Source organism: Pelodiscus sinensis, chromosome 21, assembly GCF_052426305.1.
Source record: "Pelodiscus sinensis isolate ZL-2025 chromosome 21, ASM5242630v1, whole genome shotgun sequence".
Taxonomy (NCBI): Eukaryota; Metazoa; Chordata; order Testudines; family Trionychidae; genus Pelodiscus; species Pelodiscus sinensis.
In genome coordinates, this window is record NC_143072.1 from 26,327,108 (window position 1) to 26,344,830 (window position 17,723).

A 17,723-nucleotide genomic window follows, 5' to 3' on the forward strand; every position below is an offset into this window, starting at 1 on the left:
CAGGACCGTGCCCACTGGCTCTGGGCCCCTAGCCCTGGCCCCAGCACCACCCTGGGTTGGACTGCCCAAGGGCGACCCCGTGCAGCTCTGGCGACAGGCTGGGGGGGCAGTGGGCTCGGGCCAGGCCATGTGCACCCAGGGAAGGAGGGTGCAGCACCCGGGGTCTCACGAGCGCGGAGGGAGCGGGAGAAGGACGCGAACGCTGTGGCCCAGGACCCGGGACCCACTAGGAAGGGGGGAACATCCCAGCTGCAGCTCAATGGCCACGAGGCCCCCTCTGCTCCTTGGGGGTTGAACACAGAAGGTTTCTGCTGACAGTAAAAACCAGGGCTGGGGACGGACTTCGCCGGACCCTGGACAATATGGGGCGGGGCTTGGCTCTGGACCCCCCTGGGAGGGGAGGGGCCTCAGATGGAAGGGGCGGGGCCAGGGGCTCCGGCAGTGATTTAAGGGGCTCAGGACCCTTTTAAATTGCTGGGTCCTTGGGCAGCGCCCCTCTTCGCCCTGCCCCCCGTGGTCTCCTGTTTTCACGGCAGCCCTCGTGCTCCGCGTTGGGTGTGCGAGGCGCCGGGGCTGCCGAGGGCCTGCCTGTCTCACTGCTGCAGCAGCGTGAAGCCGGCCTGCCTGCGTCCGCGCTCTCCTCCCGCCCCTCCTGAGCCGCCCGGGACGGGCCTGCGTGAAGGAGCTTGGCTAACGGTGATGGGCGCGTGGGACCGTGCCCCTGCGACGTCTCCGCGCGGGAGGGACAGAGTCCGAACCGTCCCGCGAGGGGCCCTCCCCACAGACCTCACGGGAGCCGTGTGTGTCGGGGCCGTTTATTGGCAACTGCAGCAGGGGTACAAGGAGCAGCCCCCGTCCAAGGGAGGAACCCGTCTGCGTTAGGAGGGGCGCTGCTGGCCCAGCGCCGTGGGCGGGAGGAACCCGGCCAAGGCCGAGGAGAGCTGCAGCCACGGACGCCTACTGCTGGACGCGCCGGATGGACTGGACCTGGAAGGTCTGGGCGTGGGTGCCCCATTCCCTGCAGTGCTTGTAATCTCCCCCGTGGTGGTCGCTCTCCAAAAGGTACTGGTAGCCACGGTAACCGGGATACTGGTAGCACACCCAGCTGGAACAAAGGGAAAAGTGGGACGTGGTTGGACAGGGAAGGGGGCCAGCCCATCCCCTACGGCCCCAGTGCTGTCCTGGGCGGGCCTGGGGAACCGCCCACAATCGTCTCTCGCCCCCGCTCCTAGAGTGCGGGGAGACGAGGCAGCCCCTGCTCTGCAGGAGCCGGTGGGGGAGCCAGGCGCAAACTGCAGCTGGGATCCTACCCCCGGGGCAGATGAAAATCTGAGCCTGTTCCCGCCTGCTGAGGGCCTGATGTGCCTGAGCAGTGCGAAGGGCCAGGTAGGCCTGCGTTGTACCCCGTGTCCGCGGTTCCCTCTAATTGTTCCACTCATGCGGAATAAATGGTCTGTGCACCGAGGCACGTGCCGATGTGCACCACCCGTAGAAACACTAGCAGAGTGCCCACAGCCAGCTGCCTGTCACCTGGGCGGCCGCTCAAGCTTACACTGAACCAGGCCCGTGTCCGTAGGGATCCCGCTCCAGTTCCAAATCGGAGCAGCAGGGAGGGCCTGGGCCCTGCCGCCAGGAAGAGAGGAGCACCCGTGCGTAAAATGGGAGCAAGCCGCTCCGGCAGCTGGGCGGCCCCGGCGGGCAGGGCTCAGCTCCGGCCTGGCCCAGGCGGCGCTTCTGCCGGGACTGGGAATCTTCGCCCTGCCCCCCGCGTGCAGCCGTCCCCACTTACGCGCCGCACTGCACCTTCATGGAGCCCACTTCGTTGTTGGCCCAGCCCATGGCCTGCAGGGAGGGGTAGTCGTCCGCGATTTCCCACTGGCGTCCCAGGAAGTTCTCCCTCTCGAAGACCGTCATCTTCGACTCCTTGTGGTTCTGGGCCACAGCGACAGGGAGGCATGAGGAGGGAAGTGCAGATGGGGGGGGACGGGGCCTGGGGTGGGCTCCTTGCTCCCGGGACGCGCCCTGTGGTCTGACCTCGCCTGCCCCCCGGTCCCCTGTCTCTGTGGGAGCCTCCCGGCGGCCGGAGCCGGTGCAGTGGAGCGCCCTCCGCGAAACCCCTCGGCTCCATGCTTCCCAAAGCAGCCGGGGGGACGAGCTGGGGAAGTGTTCAATGGAGCCTCCTGGTTTTACCCAAAGCTTACAGGCTGCGCTGCATGCGCCCCACATGCGGGGCCAGGGGGCCCCACCGGGTTCTGCCCTGGCGGGAGGGGCTGCCAGGGCTTGGGGGGCAACAGGGGTGAAGCAAAGAGGCTGGAACGCAGCTCAGGGCAGGGAGCCATCCGCTGCACCCCACAACGGGCAGGGGCTCCGCGTGGGTCACAAGCTGCGCTCTGTGTCCCCCTGCCCGCCACGCACAGCACACGCCGGGGGAGGCTTGTAGGCAAGATGCCAAAAAAGTTGGGCGTGGTCACCTCTGCGGCCCCTTTCGGCCCTGCCACTTCACCCCGGGGCACCTGGCCAGTTTGAACTGGAGCGACTCCCCGCTCGCCCGCTGCCCTTCCAACCTCTCACCTCCCTGCACTGTCGCACCAGGCTCCTGGCCCCATCCCTGGCAGGGAACACAGGGGCCTGGCCCCATCCCTGGCAGGGAAGCCCAGGGGCCTGGCCCCATCCGTGGCAGGGAAGCCCAGGGGAGTGGCCCCATCCCTGGCAGGGAACACAGGGGCCTGGCCCCATCCGTGGCAGGGAAGCCCAGGGGAGTGGCCCCATCCCTGGCAGGGAACACAGGGGCCTGGCCCCATCCCTGGCAGGGAAGCGCTGGGGCCTGGCCCCATCCGTGGCAGGGAAGCCCAGGGGAGTGGCCCCATCCGTGGCAGGGAAGTGCAGGGGCCTGGCCCCATCCGTGGCAGGGAAGCCCAGGGGCCTGGCCCCATCCGTGGCAGGGAAGCGCAGGGGCCTGGCCCCATCCGTGGCAGGGAAGCGCAGGGGCCTGGCCCCATCCGTGGCAGGGAAGCGCAGGGGAGTGGCCTCATCCATGGCAGGGAAGCCCAGGGGCGTGGCCCCATCCGTGGCAGGGAAGCCCAGGGGCGTGGCCCCATCCGTGGCAGGGAAACGCAGGGGCCTGGCCGGCTGGCTGGCGCCAGGCAGAGGGTGAAAGTTTCAAGCTAGTTCACCCTAACCAGGGCCAGCCCTCCCCTGCCCGCCCCCCTGGCCGAGGCGTGCTGCGCGTAGCAGGAAGGCAGCGGCCCCGGGTGCCTGCACGGGGGGACGCGAGGGGAGGGGAGCAGCGGGGGCCCGGCGCTCACCGCGCAGCAGATGGGGCGGAAGGCCATCAGGCGCTCGGTGTGGTAGGCGTTGCTTCCGCTCCAGGCGTCCCACCGCGGGTATTCGCCCCGCTCCAGGATAAACTGCTGCCCGCAGAAGCTGGTGTGCTCGTAGCCGATCCAGCTGCAACAGCAGCACGCCGCTCAGGGCGCTGGCCGGGGAGCAGCCCGCGCGTGGGGCAATGGGGCCCCGTCTCCCCGTGTGCCGAGACAGGGCCTGGCGCGGCCCCAGCGCCCTGCAGCGTGGCTGGCCCGGATGCCCGAAGGCTGCGCCCAGTGTCAGGCTGGGCCCTGGCCCACGAGCCACTGCCCTATGCGCTGGAGGCGGGGTGGGGCCGAGCTGGCACTAGGCTGGCAGGGGCCCGGCCCGGCGCGTTACCGGCACAGGCTGCGCTTTGCCGCATGGACACGGGGCCGGCGGCTCCCAGGCTTTGCTCCAGCATCCCGAGGCAGAGCCTGGCTCCCCCGGCCCCAGCCCAGCGAGCAGGGGCCCCAGCAGCCCCCCTGGGGCCCGTCCCATGCTGCCCGTGAGGGGCTGCAGCGCGCCTGGGAGCCAGCCCGGTGGCCAGTGGGGAGGCTGCTTCTCCCCACGCCAATCTGCAGGAATCGCTGCCCTGGGCGCCGGAGCCTGAGCCTGCACGGGCAGAGCCCCCGCTGCGTCCCTGCGTTCGGCCTGCTGTCTGGCATGGAGCCCGGGGGGGTCACTGGCTGGTGCAAAACCCTGGGGGGAGCCTGGGCTGGCATGGAGCCCTGGGGGGTGCTGGCTGGCACGGAGGCTTGGGGGAGGTGTGGCTGGCTGGTATGGAGCCCGGGGGGAGGGGGTGGCTGGGGGGGTGCTGGCTGGCGCGGAGGCTTGGGGGAGGTGTGGCTGGCTGGTATGGAGCCCGGGGGGGGTGCTGGCTGGCGCGGAGGCTTGGGGGAGGTGTGGCTGGCTGGTATGGAGCCCGGGGGGGGTGCTGGCTGGCGCGGAGGCTTGGGGGAGGTGTGGCTGGCTGGTATGGAGCCCGGGGGGGGGTGCTGGCTGGCGCGGAGGCTTGGGGGAGGTGTGGCTGGCTGGTATGGAGCCCGGGGAGGGGGTGCTGGCTGGCGCGGAGGCTTGGGGGGGGTGGCTGGCTGGTATGGAGCCCGGGGGGAGGTGCTGGCTGGCGCGGAGGCTTGGGGGGGGGGGGGTGGCTGGCTGGTATGGAGCCCGGGGGGGGTGCTGGCTGGCGCGGAGGCTTGGGGGGAGTGGCTGGCTGGTATGGAGCCCGGGGGGGGTGCTGGCTGGCGCGGAGGCTTAGGGGGGTGGCTGGCTGGTATGGAGCCCGGGGGGGGGGGGGTGCTGGCTGGCGCGGAGGCTTAGGGGGGGTGGCTGGCTGGTATGGAGCCCGGGGGGGGTGCTGGCTGGCGCGGAGGCTTAGGGGGGGTGGCTGGCTGGTATGGAGCCCGGGGGGGGTGCTGGCTGGCGCGGAGGCTTAGGGGGGGTGGCTGGCTGGTATGGAGCCCGGGGGGGGTGCTGGCTGGCGCGGAGGCTTAGGGGGGGTGGCTGGCTGGTATGGAGCCCGGGGGGGGGGGGTGCTGGCTGGCGCGGAGGCTTAGGGGGGGTGGCTGGCTGGTATGGAGCCCGGGGGGGTGCTGGCTGGCGCGGAGGCTTGGGGGGTCTCTGTCTGCAGCTTTCTAGATTAGCTCAAGAAGCCGGGGAGCGGCTGCAGCTGAGCCGCACTGCCCCACTCTGCTGGCCTGGCGTGGGTGACTGCAGGGTGCCAGCCTGGCTACAGCTCCAGAGCCCTCTCAGGGCAAGAAACAGGCCTGTCCAGGGGGTGACCCGCCCGCGCAGTCCAGGCCTGGCTTGGAGGCCGGGAGCTCTGGCCTAGGTTTGCTCCAGATGCCGGGGGGCGGTGGATCGGCCGTCTGTGCCTGGAGGGCTCCCAGCAAAGAGACAGGCCGAGCGGCGCAGACTCGGCCGCCCGTTCCTCCCTGCCCCTGCCAGCCACCTCCAGAAAGAAGCCAGCCGTGGATCTACGGACCTGTGGGTGCAGCCGCGCTCTGCCCCGGCCCCCGCTCGCCCAGCCGTGCGCTGCATGGGGCATCCCTGGAGAGCAGCTCCCGTGTTTTAGCCCAGCCCCCCGTGCGGTCCCAGCAAGCCCCCCGGGTACTCACGCCCCACAGTCCACCTTGAGGGAGCGGACGGTGTCGAAGCCGCGCTCCACGGTGTTGGAGCAGGCCGAGGTGAACTCCATCTTCTTCCCCTGGAAGTTCTCTTGGTCGTAGGCGGTGAGCTGGGGGGGAATCGCCCCGGAGGGCGGCGCGTGGGAACGGGGCGGGGAACTGGTGCCCACCGCACAGACCGTCCGTGGCAGGGCCTGGTGCAAGCCGCCAGCGTGGACCCACCGCGCCTGGGACTCCGGCCAGGCGCTGGGCTGCCCACCAGGGCGCTGTGGCCCGCAGGTGTGGGGGTCACCCCGGCCTCGCTTCTTCCTTCCCGCCCCACTGCCCAGCTCTTTCCACCTCCGTCCCCAGGCGCGCACGGCCCTTGGGGCAGCCCCCGCAGCCCTGCGCTGCCCTCCGCCCGCGGGCGCTGCAGCCGGGCCGGCAGGAACCCGCAGTGCGTGCCCGCTGCTCACCTGGGCGTGGCGCTCCTGCCCCCGGCTGCTTGTACCGCAGGGCCGGGCGGACACGGGGGGCAGTCAGCACTGCGCCGGGGGCAGGAGGGCGGGTGGGGCACCAAGGGCCAGGCCCCTCCTTGTGGGTCACGTCTAACTGGGGGGCAGGAGACGTGCAGTGCCCAGCGCCCGCTCCCTGTGTAGCACCCAACCCAGCACACGGCGCGGCTGGGACCTACCTTCCAGGGGCCCGTGGGGCCGGGCAGAGGGTTGGTCTGAGTCATCCTGGCTGTGGGGACGGTGCCTGGAAAAGGAGGAGGGGAAAGTACAACTCGCAGCCCAGGGGCGCTGGCTGCTCTGAGAGCTGTTCTGCCCACGCGTGCTGCTGGCCCCACCCGTCACGGAGCCCCCCCCATTCGCTGCTGGCCCCGCCCATCACGGAGCCCCCCCCCCCATTCGCTGCTGGCCCCACCCTTCATGGAGCCCCCCCCCATTCGCTGCTGGCCCAACCCGTCACGGAGCCCCCCCCCATTCGCTGCTGGCCCCACCCGTCACGGAGCCCCCCCCCCATTCGCTGCTGGCCCAACCCGTCACGGAGCCCCCCTACCCCATTCGCTGCTGGCCCCACCCGTCACGGAGCCCCCCCCCATTCGCTGCTGGCCCAACCCGTCACGGAGCCCCCCCCATTCGCTGCTGGCCCAACCCGTCATGGAGCCCCCCTACCCCATTCGCTGCTGGCCCCGCCCATCACGGAGCCCCCCCCATTCGCTGCTGGCCCCGCCCATCACGGAGCCCCCCCCCATTCGCTGCTGGCCCCACCCTTCATGGAGCCCCCCTACCCCATTCGCTGCTGGCCCAACCCGTCACAGAGCCCCCCCTACCCCATTCGCTGCTGGCCCCGCCCATCACAGACCCCCCCCCCATTTGCTGCTGGCCCCACCCATCACGGAGCCCCCCCATTCGCTGCTGGCCCCATCCGTCACTGACCCCATTTGCTGCTGACTCCCCCCATTTTCTGTTGGCCCCACACACTCCCCACAGAGGCAGCGCAGGGCAGGGCCGGGCCACAGCTGAGCATGTTGGGCGGGAATCCCAGTGAAATACCCGGGCCTGGCTTGGAATACTGGGAAGATGAGCACGCCCAGACACCTCCCCGGCGGGGCTGGGTACAGTGCAGGTGCGCTCACACCCACACACACAGTGCATAGGTGCACACTCACACACACAGAGCACAGAGGTGCACGCTCACCTCCCCACACATACACACAGTACAGAGGTGTGCGCTCGCACACACAGCACAGATGTGCACACTCAGACAAACAGAGCACAGAGGTGCACACTCATGCACACACATGCAGACAGAGGTGCGCACTCACACACACACGTGCAGACAGAGGTGTGCACTCACACACAGACACACACGAAGCGCAGAAGTGCGCACGCACACAGACACAGTGCAGAGGTGCGCACACACACACACACACACACAGAGCGCAGAGTTGTGCACTCACACACAGACACACACAAAGCGCAGAAGTGCACACACACACAGTGCAGAGGTGCGCACACACAGAGACACATAAACAGCGCAGAGGCATGCACTCACACACATGCAGACAGAAGTGCGCACTCACACACATGCAGACGGAGGCGTGCACTCACACACACAGACACAGAGGACAGAGGTGCACACTCACACACAGCACAGAAGTGCACACTCACAGCCCCAGCCCCACCCAGTGCGCACTCACACCCCAGCCCCACCCAGTGCACACTCACACCCCCAGCCCCACCCAGTGCGCACTCACAGCCCCAGCCCCACCCAGTGCGCACTCACACCCCAGCCCCACCCAGTGCTCACTCACACCCCAGCCCCACCCAGTGCACACTCACACCCCCAGCCCCACCCAGTGCGCACTCACAGCCCAGCCCCACCCAGTGCACACTCACAGCCCAGCCCCACCCAGTGCTCACTCACACCCCCAGCCCCACCCAGTGCGCACTCACAGCCCAGCCCCACCCAGTGCTCACTCACACCCCCAGCCCCACCCAGTGCGCACTCACACCCCAGCCCCACCCAGTGCTCACTCACACCCCAGCCCCACCCAGTGCGCACTCACACCCCCAGCCCCACCCAGTGCGCACTCACAGCCCAGCCCCACCCAGTGCGCACTCACAGCCCAGCCCCACCCAGTGCTCACTCACACCCCCAGCCCCACCCAGTGCGCACTCACACCCCAGCCCCACCCAGTGCTCACTCACACCCCAGCCCCACCCAGTGCTCACTCACACCCCCAGCCCCACCCAGTGCGCACTCACAGCCCAGCCCCACCCAGTGCGCACTCACACCCCCAGCCCCACCCAGTGCTCACTCACACCCCAGCCGGGCTGGCAGCGGGCACAGGAGTGCGAGCGAGAGCAGCCAGCCCCATTCCGAGCAGGGCGCTGGAGGAGGGAGCTGCCCTCCGGCCATGCGTTGCTGAGCTCCTGCCCCCATTTGCTTTAAGGCAGGACCCGCCGGCCTGGGCTACGTCAGCCTGGCCCGGCCTTGGGGGCCCGCCGCCGGCTCTTTGCTCCTTCCTGCCCCTCGCGCTGCCCCTGGCCTGCGAGTCCCCTTACCCCACCCGTGAGGACGGGCGTCGGGGCAGGGGAGACCCCGCTGTACGTGCTGACTCTTTGCAGGCTCTCGGGGGCCCGGGAGGGGCTGGCCTGGCCTCCGGCCCCCTCTAGCCTGAGTGAGTCTGAGGAGAAAGCTACGTCCAGCCAGAGGCACTGCCGCTGAACGCCCTTCCCTACGGGCAGCATTCGGGGCTTGTGGGGGTGAGCTCAGTCCCGGCCCCCGGCCCCCGGCCCGCCCCCTGCAGGTTACGTCCCCTGCCGGGCACGGCGACAAGGGATCAGCACCCCAAGGGGACTAGGGGTTATCCCCCTGGGTAGCAGCGCCATCAGGGACAACACTCACCTCCCCCTCCCCCCAATGAGCGGCAGGGCCCAGCTGCACTCCCCACGGCCTTCTCGCACAGTCCAGATTTCGTTGGGAGCTTCTGTCTGCTCCCCCCCAAACACCCTGTCCTGGCTGGAGTGGAGCCCCCCCCCGTGCAGAAACGGAAACACGTTCTCTCACTATTTGCCTGCTGAGCCTGAAGGAGAAAAGCCTATCGTTTGTGTGTGTGTACGAGCAGGTGTGTGAGCAGGAAGGTGTATTCTGTGTCTGGGTGGGTGAGTGCGTGTGTTCCACGTCTGAGTGGATGTATTCCGTGTCTGGGGGGCTGTGAGTGGGTGACTCTGTGTGCATGAGCAGGTATATGTTGTGGCTCTGTGTGTGCGTGTGAGTGGGTGTATTCCATGGCAGGGCGTGTCAATGAGAGCATGTATCTTCCATGGCTGTTTGTTTATGTGCGACTGGGTATATTCTGTGGCGAGGTGTGTGTGAGCGGGTGTATTCCGTGGCTGGGGGCATATGTGTGAGCGGGTGTATTCCGTGGCTGGGGGCATATGTGTGAGCGGGTGTATTCCGTGGCTGGGGGCATATGTGTGAGCGGGTGTATTCCGTGGCTGGGGGCATGTGTGTGAGCGGGTGTATTCCGTGGCTGGGTGGGTGAAGATCTGTGAGGTAGGGCACATGTTTTCCTAGGTGTTTGCATGGCACCAAGTGCAAGAGGCCCAGTTCCAGCGGGGGCGCGGGAGGGTTACCACACCACAGACAACACCACAAGCCGGAGCTCGCCGGCAGGCAGTGCGGCCCAGGTGTAACAGAGATATCACCTGCCGACGGTGCCGTGTTCTGCTGCAGCCGCCAGGCGCCAATTCCCTGCTCTGTCCACACACCGGCCGGAGACTTGGCAGCTTCGCCCGCTGCAGACTGGCGAAGGGAGGAACCGTTTCTGCTGGCGATGGGAGGGGGCGCGGGAGGAGGCCGATCCCAGGGCAGGGGCACCACCCTGCCACCTCCTGAATCGCCTGTGCGGTGTCTGGGTCGCGGGTTCAAAGGCCCGTTGGGGAATGGGCCTTTGCCAAGGGCTAACCCTGGGGACTTTTATTGCAGCCCCTGGCGCTCGGCCGGAGGGAGGCCGCGTCTGTCTGGCTGAGAAGAGGGAACGGACAAAGCGACGGGAAAAGTCGAGAATCCAGCCCCCGCACTCACCTAGCTCGGCCTGCGCTGCTGCTTCCTCCATGTAACGCCCGACTGCTCCGGAGCCTCCCTTTATATAGGGCCCGGCTGGCAGAGCAGTCAGCACTCTGCTTTCTCTGGCCCTGGTTCCTGCTGAGCCCCGGAGATTCCAGCAGCTCAGCGCCCTAGTCTGAGCCACCAACAAAAAACACCCCCCCCGCCCCCCGCCCCGCATGTGGCTGTTTGCACGGCTAATCTGGGTCATGGATGACTCAACAGCTTGGGGCTCTGGTACTTTCCAGCCCAACAGCATCCCTCTGTCATGAGACAAGCAGGGGGCTCTGCCCCCCCCAGCAGGGACACCCCCTGGGGGCTCTGTCCCCCCCATCAGGGATACCCCCCGGGGGCTCTGCCCCCCTCCTAGCAGGGACACCCCCCAGGGGCTCTGTCCCCCCCCATCAGGGACACCCCCCAGGGGGCTCTGCCCCTCCCTCCAGCAGGGACAACCCCGGGGGCTCTGTCCCCCCCCAGCAGGGACACCCCCCGGGGGCTCAGAAAGCCTCTGGGCATTTCCTTTCCCATTCCGGAGGAGCCTCGCGGAACGGGACACAGGCCTTCCCAAGGGGGTGCTGGGGGGATGACAGCCGGCCTGCTGCAGAGGGCCCGTTACCCCACATGCATGGAAAGGGTGGAGCAGCTCACGGGTGTGGGCTGGGTGACCCCGAGGGAGGACCCCTCTCCATCTATATTAATACTCACACAGCCCCCATCGCTGCTCTGTGAGAACCTCACCCTCTTCAGTGGACTTACCCCTCCGACTACCCCTGCGAGTTACCCCCATGGACCAGATGGGGAGCTGAAGCCCACGGGGGCTAAGGGACGGGCCCAAGGCCACTCAGTCACCAGAAGCAGAGCCAGGAACCGAAACCTGGTCTCCCAAGCACCCTGCCTCCTGGGCTGTCCTTCCTGTCTAGGCGCCCCCGCGTGGAGCGCTGCCTGGGGTTTGATTTCGGAGGGAATTAGCCGGGGCTCCCCGGTGGTTAGCTGTCTGACAGCAGCTTGGGCAGGGCTCGGAAATGGGGAGCTGCTGGACCGCGACGGAGACAATGGAGTTCCCCACCGCAGGCGTGTAGCAGTGGGGGCAGGCCTGGCACGGTGCGGACATCCGGCCCTGCTCTCCACGGCCCTCGGCTGCAAACGGGGGGCTTTGCAGGCTGGGTTGGGACCAGAGCGGCTCCCTGGAGCCCTGCACGCACCGGCCATGCTGCCCGGGGAGAGGTTGCGTCAGCACGGAGGAAAGGGTCACGCCAGCTCTGCTCAGCTTGACCATCAGCGTGGGGGGAGGGCGCCCAGAATGACCTTGTAGTGGGCCAGCTTCCGGGGCGGAAGGGGCAGCTTCCCACCTGGGCCAAGCTCTGCATCTCCTCTGGGGAGGAGCGCCTGAGCCACATACCCGCCGGGCCCAGGCTCAGCGTGGCCGGGAGGGGGCCTGCCGGTTTGCAGACCAGCTCGGGGGGGGCTGGCTGCTCCCTGAGGCGGGGACCTTGCGCTGTGGGGGGAGCCCAGGCACAGCTGTTAAAGACGCCCCTGCCAGCCCTCAGAGCCCTGCAGAGGAACGGCTAGAGGTTCTGCCGGCCCCTGGCGCCGGCCTCGCCTGGTGGCCTCCCACTGCACGGCGGGAGCCGCCATCCGGCCTGCCCGTGGTAACCATAGTAACTGCATCCTTCTCTCTCCCATCCCTGCCCCGGCCGTATCCCAAGTGGCCTGGTGCCCGCAGGTTTGGGCCCAGGATGCCCCCTGACCGAGCCCGGCCGGCTCCTTCCTTCCCAGGCCGGCCCGGCTGGGCTCCTGGCGGCCCTGCCCCGTGGCAGGCCAAGCCTGTGTGTGCTGGGGGCCTCCGCCCTCGGCAGCCGAGCGAGGTCAGGCGCGGGTTGCTGGCTCAGCGCTTCGCTCCCCGCCGCACAATGGGCCGCTGTGACGTCTGACTGCCCCTTTTGTCTGGCCCTGAGGGGGCGAACAAAGCGCCCTGTCAGCTCCACCTGGGCCTGCCTATTGTCCTCGCGGGGCTCCCTGCCCTGGGCCGAGGCAGGCCGGGCTGGGCTCTCCGCAGTGTCCCCTGCAGACCCCCAAGGGGCAAACCCAGCAGGGATGGTCCCGGGGAGAGGGGAGCCTACAGCTGGGTGGTAAACGAGGAAACCTCCCCCGGAGGGTCTGCCCCCGGCCCCTAACTGTCCTTGCTGGGTGTCTGCCCTTCAATGCTCCCATCTCCTCAGCACCCCCCCGGGGGCGCCCATCCGGCTTCCCTGGCAGCGTCTCCCCTGCTGCGGTGGAACCCCTAGGGCGCCGGGTGCTGCTGACCCACAGCGAAGGGCAGGAATGACCCTTAGGACGCAGCCTGTTGGGGTCGGCAGGGAGGCCCCCCAAGTCCAGCCAGCACTGAGGCCACAGGGGAGGGCGTGGGAGGGGCAGGGCACAGCCGCTGGCAGTCGCTCTGGGGAGGAAGGTGCCAAGCTCCGTGCGATTGTCCCGCGCCAGGCTGGGGAGCGCCCCAGCACGGGGAGAAGCGACGGAGCCGGCTGGAAGGAGCCAGGGAGGGCTGTTGCTCCTGGTGACGCAGGACTAGGCCGTGAGGGGCACTTGGGCCACAGGCCCACGCAGGGGACTAGGCCCCCGTTGAGCCCATGGCTGGGCTGCGCAGGGCGCTGTGGCACGTGGCCCCCTTTCCTGCTTACCCAGAGCAGAGAGGTGGGGGGAGCCGGGGCCCCCAGAACACCAGCCGGCCCAGTGGTGTGGCACGATGGGGGCTTAGTCCCAGGGGAGCCGGGCGGCTCCTGTATGTCCCGGCTCAGGGCTCTGCCTGGCTGCACAAGGAGCCCCAGAAAGGCCTTTGCAAAGGGCATTTTTCCAGGGGGGCAGGAGCCAGCCTGCCTTTCCGCGCTGGCGCTCCCCAAGAACCCACGCCCGTCTCCCCGCACGCCGGACAGACGCTCCCGCGGCGTGGTGAGGCCCAAGGGACTGTGACGCTCCTCCACCGGCCAAAGAGCCTTGCCCAGGGACCCCTGCCACCTCCCCCAGTGGGGCTGCCGCGCTGCCTTCCGCATGCCCTCCGTCTGGGTGGGAGGGGCCACGGGGCAGAGCACCCCCCAGTCTCGGGGAGACGTCCCCTAGCTAATTCCCCTGCTGCTTAGAAAGCAGGGCCTCAGCTCCAGTGGGTTCCAGTCCGAGTTTCTGCTTCGAGCCACTGGATCGTGGGTTGCTTTTTGCTGCCTCTGGTCTGAAATCTCTTCCCCAGGCAGGTCCGGACGGAGCGCAACCGGCCTCCTTCCTCGCCTTCCTTGGCCGCGTGGCTTGGACCTCCTCGGCCCCGCTCGGAAGCAGGTGCCCGGAGCCAGAGCGCTCCGCGGTTTGCCGGTGCCGTGTGCTGGGGACACTTGCCCCTTGCTGCGCCGAGGTTGTCTCCGCGACGATTGGGAGCCGGAACCCCGCGGGCCGGCAGATTTGCGCGGGCTCCGAGCCCATCTCCTCGGGTGGCAGGACGGAGCCGGGGCCCTGAAGTCTGCGCAGGCTGGACTCTGCCCCCACCCATGCTCCCGGAGAGCAGCCCCTCACTCTGCCAGCCCAGGGGAGTGGAGCCCCCTCAGGGTGAGTAGCAAGGGCAGGCGCTGTCCCCCTCCGGCGCCCACCCCGCCGCCAGCAGGGCTCCCCCTGCGAGCAGCCCCAGGACCTGGCTAACCACGCTGTGGCTCCAGGCCTGTCCATGGCAGACGGCTGCCCTGAGATGCAGCCGGGTACGTGAATGCCACCTGGGCCCGTATCCCGTGGCTCCGTGGCGCTGGGGGAAAGCAACGGCGAAGGAGGGGGGAGACCGGGGCCTTCCTGGAGCTGCCGTACAGTGTCAGGCCACTGGAGGGAGAGCTAATCCCAGGAAGCGAGCTGGGCCAGCCCGTGGCGGGCGCCCTCTGGCCTTTCTGGCTGCAGACCAGAAGCCAGAAGCCAGCCAGCCCTGAGAAGTGGGGGGCGAGGAGAAGGAACCCCCTGCTCATCCCATGGGGCAGGGCTGGGAGGGGATGCTGGTCGCTCAGCTGGGAGCAGGGGGGTTCGCTGCAGTGCGGTGGGTGGCAGAGACCCCTCGGCAGAGCCCCAGGGCGGGGGTGAAATGAAAACGAAACGCTCGCTGCAAAGCGGATCTTGGGCTCCGACGGCAGCTGGAGTCCGCGGGCTTGGTAGCCGACGTCAGAGGCCGTTAATGGGGAGCAGACGCGGAGTGTCTCCCTCCGGTCCTGGTGTCTCCTCGTGTCCCCCCCAGGGATGCGAGAGTGCAGTCGATTAACCGCACGCAAAGCGCACAGGTTAATGCTCTAGACGACATTTCTCCCCCACCCCAAGGACATCTTTTAGCAGGCCGGTCGGCAACCTGGCTCAGTCCTGGCTTGCGACGGGGCTGGGACCTACCTCTGCTGCGGCTCAGTTCTGGCTCATGCCTGGTCCAGGAGCTCAGACACCACCCCCAGACAAGGGCTGCTGCCGCCCTGCACTGCTGCCTCTGTATCAGAGGGGACAGCGCCAGGTGCCAGGCAGCTGGTCTGCGGGGGGGGGAGAGGGGGGGCTGGTTTTGAAACCAGCGTGGAGTGGCCGGGGGCTCCTCGGAAGTGAGGCTGGAGCGCACTGGCTGCCGGCCCCACCCCCAGGGACTATAGAATAGTCGACTAACCGATAAGAATTCGTGAGGTTACTCGACTATTCAGTTAACCGATATGTGACATCCCGAGTGCCCCACCCATCCATCGCTGGGCGTCCGGCGCTTTTCGCTTGGGGAAGGGGCTGGTGCTCTGTTTGTCCTGCACCTAGAGCAAGGCGGACTGAGCCACGAGGGGGGCTGTGACAGACCGGGCCGTGTCTGGGCACAGCTGAGGGCGTCCGCTCAGGGTGAATTGCTCAAATCCGGGGCTCCTTACAGCCCCCAGACTGGTGACCTTTCCAAACCGGCCACACACCAGTCCCACAGAGCGCTCCAGCAGCCTGCCTGAAGCCTCCCGAGCAAAACCCCTCCGACACCCCAGCAATATCCGTGCCCCAGATGGCCCTGGGCCTCATACACAGGTGGGGGGTCCTAGCACCCAATCCTACCTACCCCGAACAAGTTCTGTCCGGTTCCAAGAAACCAGCCACAGATCCCTGGTCAATTTACCCTCTGGACCTTACCCACAAATCACGCTGGGCCAATCCTTTAGCATCTAACATCTAAAGGTTTATTACCACAAGAAAGAAAAGCCTGAGAGTAAGGTTGTTAAAGGATAGTACGTTACATGCACCGAATCCCCCAGTCCTCGATGCAGGCTCTAGCAGAGATGTTACAGCTGCTGGTTTAAAAGTTCTTGTTGCGCATCCTAGCATCAGGATGGGTTCACAGGTCTTCCGGGCTCTTCAATCCCTGCAGTGCTGCCTCTGGGATGAAGTGCTGAGCTGAGAACAAAATGGCATCGACCACATGGCCTATTTATACCCCCTCCCTGGCCTCTTCTGGTCTCAGCCGGTCACCTGGTCCTCAGTCTCTCTCTGCTGGCCGCTCTTAGGTGTCCGCCCTCATGCTTTAGGTGTGTCCTTGGCCCATTGAGAGCCATTGTCCCACAGGGCCTCGCTAATTAGCATGTCCACAGGCCGGGCTCTGCCCAATGCTCAACCACATGCAGAGAAGTATTCAGTATCCACACAGACTACAGATTCCTAACTACACACACAGACGTTATACAACCACATGAATAGCTTACATAGGATTATCAGATAATAAGCTTCTATTCAGCACCCCACATGGCCCCCTTTTATACCATTTTCTGGGGCCAACACCCCCACCTATGGGTGCAGCAGTGATCTGGCTGCTCCCCTCAAGATCCAGTAATGTGACAGGGGCTCCAGCCCCAGGTAGATCGTAACGAACAGCGCTGGCCTGGAACGGACGGGACGGGGGAAGAAATCCCACCAGGGGTGCAGGCGGGCGGGTGGGACTGGGCGCTGGGCCTGCGGGGCTGGGCTCCACGCCACTCTGGGCCACGTCACCAGAACCTTTCGGCAGGACCCAGGCAGGAATCGGCTTCCCCGGTCTCAGAGCCCGTCCCCAGCGTAACCGCCTCCACAGAGACCAACGCAGCTGCGCCTAGGCCGGCCCTGGGATCTCCCCCTGCCTCTGATGCCAGCTCCACCTCAGGCCACTACTGCAGGCGGCACGTGCCCAGGCCCCACCACGGAACCGTCGGGGCAGTATCTAGGGGTCCAGGCTGCCCGTGGCATGTGAGTTCCGCGCCCAGCCCGCCAGGCGGGCCCCTAGCCAGCACTCCCCAGCAGCGGCTGGTCCCTCTGCTGCCAGCTGTCCTGCTTGCAGTGGCCGCTTGCTTTGAGTTCCCCTGGGGTCGTGCTGGAAGGGGGGGTCCGTGCGGCTTGGAAGAACGGGGAGGGCGTCCCACTCACCCCACAGCGTCTGCCGCCTCGGAGAGGGGCGGGCGGGGCCGTTTCTGCCTCGGGGTAGAGCGCTGTCGGCGAGGGCTCCCCACAGGCCGGCTGGAACTCTGCTAGCACACGAGTCCGAGGGACGTTCTCCACAAAACCCTGCTCCCCTCCCCCTGGGCAGCAGCCGGATGCGATTCCCTGGCCGGAGAGGAGCCAGCCCTTGCAAAGGCAGGGCCCCCAGGGCCGGATGGACTGCCTTTGGCTGGGCTGAGGTGAACACCTCACCCGGGGCGGGGGTTGGCCTACGCAGTGCTCCCCTCAGGGTCGTGCTGTCCGATCCAGCTGGAGCGCAGGGCCACTGGCTTTTCTGGGTCCTGGGGGTCCCCCAAAGGAGACTCCCGTTAGCTCCATGGAATGAATCCACCTCTCCTAGGCTCTATCGGTTTTCACTCTCCCGGCCACCACAGTAGCTACATTAGGGCTGTAAAATCCTGTGTAATTGGCTCACCGGTTACACTTCTAGTGTCATGTTTAACTGGGTAACCAATTAAGGGGGGCCAGTCCAGCCCAGCTGGGCAGGAGCAGCCCCTGTCTGCAGCAGGTGGGGGGCAGTTCCAGCCCCCATTGATTAACGGGGACCGGTAAGCCTTTCCCCTCCCTAATCTCAATACGACCTGGCAGCACCCTGAGCATCTGACGTGTGGCTTGCTCTCCCGTGGGGGAGGACTGTGAGCAGGGTGAATTGGTGTGTTTGTAGGGCTGCCAGATGGTTTAACCAAAAATATCGACCCTCCCCCCGAAAAAAACCCCATCAGGGAAAAAATTCTGTTGAGAAAAAAAAAGGGGGAGACCAAAGTTATTAAGCAAAAAAAAAAAAAAAAAAAAGTGTGTCCCCTTTAAGAAATGCTTTTGGGGTTTTTTCGTCTCCTGGCTGGGACAAAATCAGAAAATATTGGACATTTTAGGTGTCCGGTATTTTCCAAATGTTTTTACCAGACAGGAGGCGAAATACCGGACTGTCTGTCACGTTACTGAATTTGAGGGAAGCAGCCATAAGTGGGGGTGTTAGCCCCAAAAATGGTTTAAAAGGGGCCATGTGGGGTGTTGAATAGAAGCTCACTGTCTGCTGATCCTGTGTACACTGGTCATGTGATTGTATAATGTCTGTGTGTGGAGTTAGGAGTCTGTAATCTGTGTGGAGACTGAATATTTCCCTGCATGTGGTTGAATATTGGGCAGAGCCCGGCCTGTGGACATGCTAATCAG

General features: G+C 66.7%; 1 protein-coding gene across 1 annotated transcript; it reads right to left on the reverse strand.

The window, feature by feature from the left end:
* Positions 1-802: 802 nt before the first annotated feature.
* CRYBA1 (crystallin beta A1) lies at positions 803-10,204 on the reverse strand. The gene is made up of 6 exons (XM_075904586.2): positions 10,050-10,204; positions 6,145-6,209; positions 5,463-5,581; positions 3,306-3,447; positions 1,790-1,932; positions 803-1,105 (listed from the first exon to the last, which is right to left on the reverse strand). The coding sequence occupies exons 1-6, from the start codon at positions 10,078-10,080 to the stop codon at positions 958-960; spliced, it is 648 nt and encodes a 215-aa protein (XP_075760701.2). The 5' UTR covers positions 10,081-10,204; the 3' UTR covers positions 803-957.
* Positions 10,205-17,723: the final 7,519 nt, after the last annotated feature.

What these genes read in the sequence shown, in the direction of transcription:
- CRYBA1 (XM_075904586.2), bottom strand. Translation starts at nt 10,080, where the DNA reads ATGGAGGAAGCAGCAGCGCAGGCCGAGCTAG. An exon ending in AGCAGCGCAGGCCGAGCTAG is followed by an intron (nt 6,210 to 10,049) that starts GTGAGTGCGGGG and finishes CTCCTTTTCCAG; the next exon opens with GCACCGTCCCCACAGCCAGG. An exon ending in TCCGCCCCATCTGCTGCGCG is followed by an intron (nt 1,933 to 3,305) that starts GTGAGCGCCGGG and finishes GCTGTGGCCCAG; the next exon opens with AACCACAAGGAGTCGAAGAT.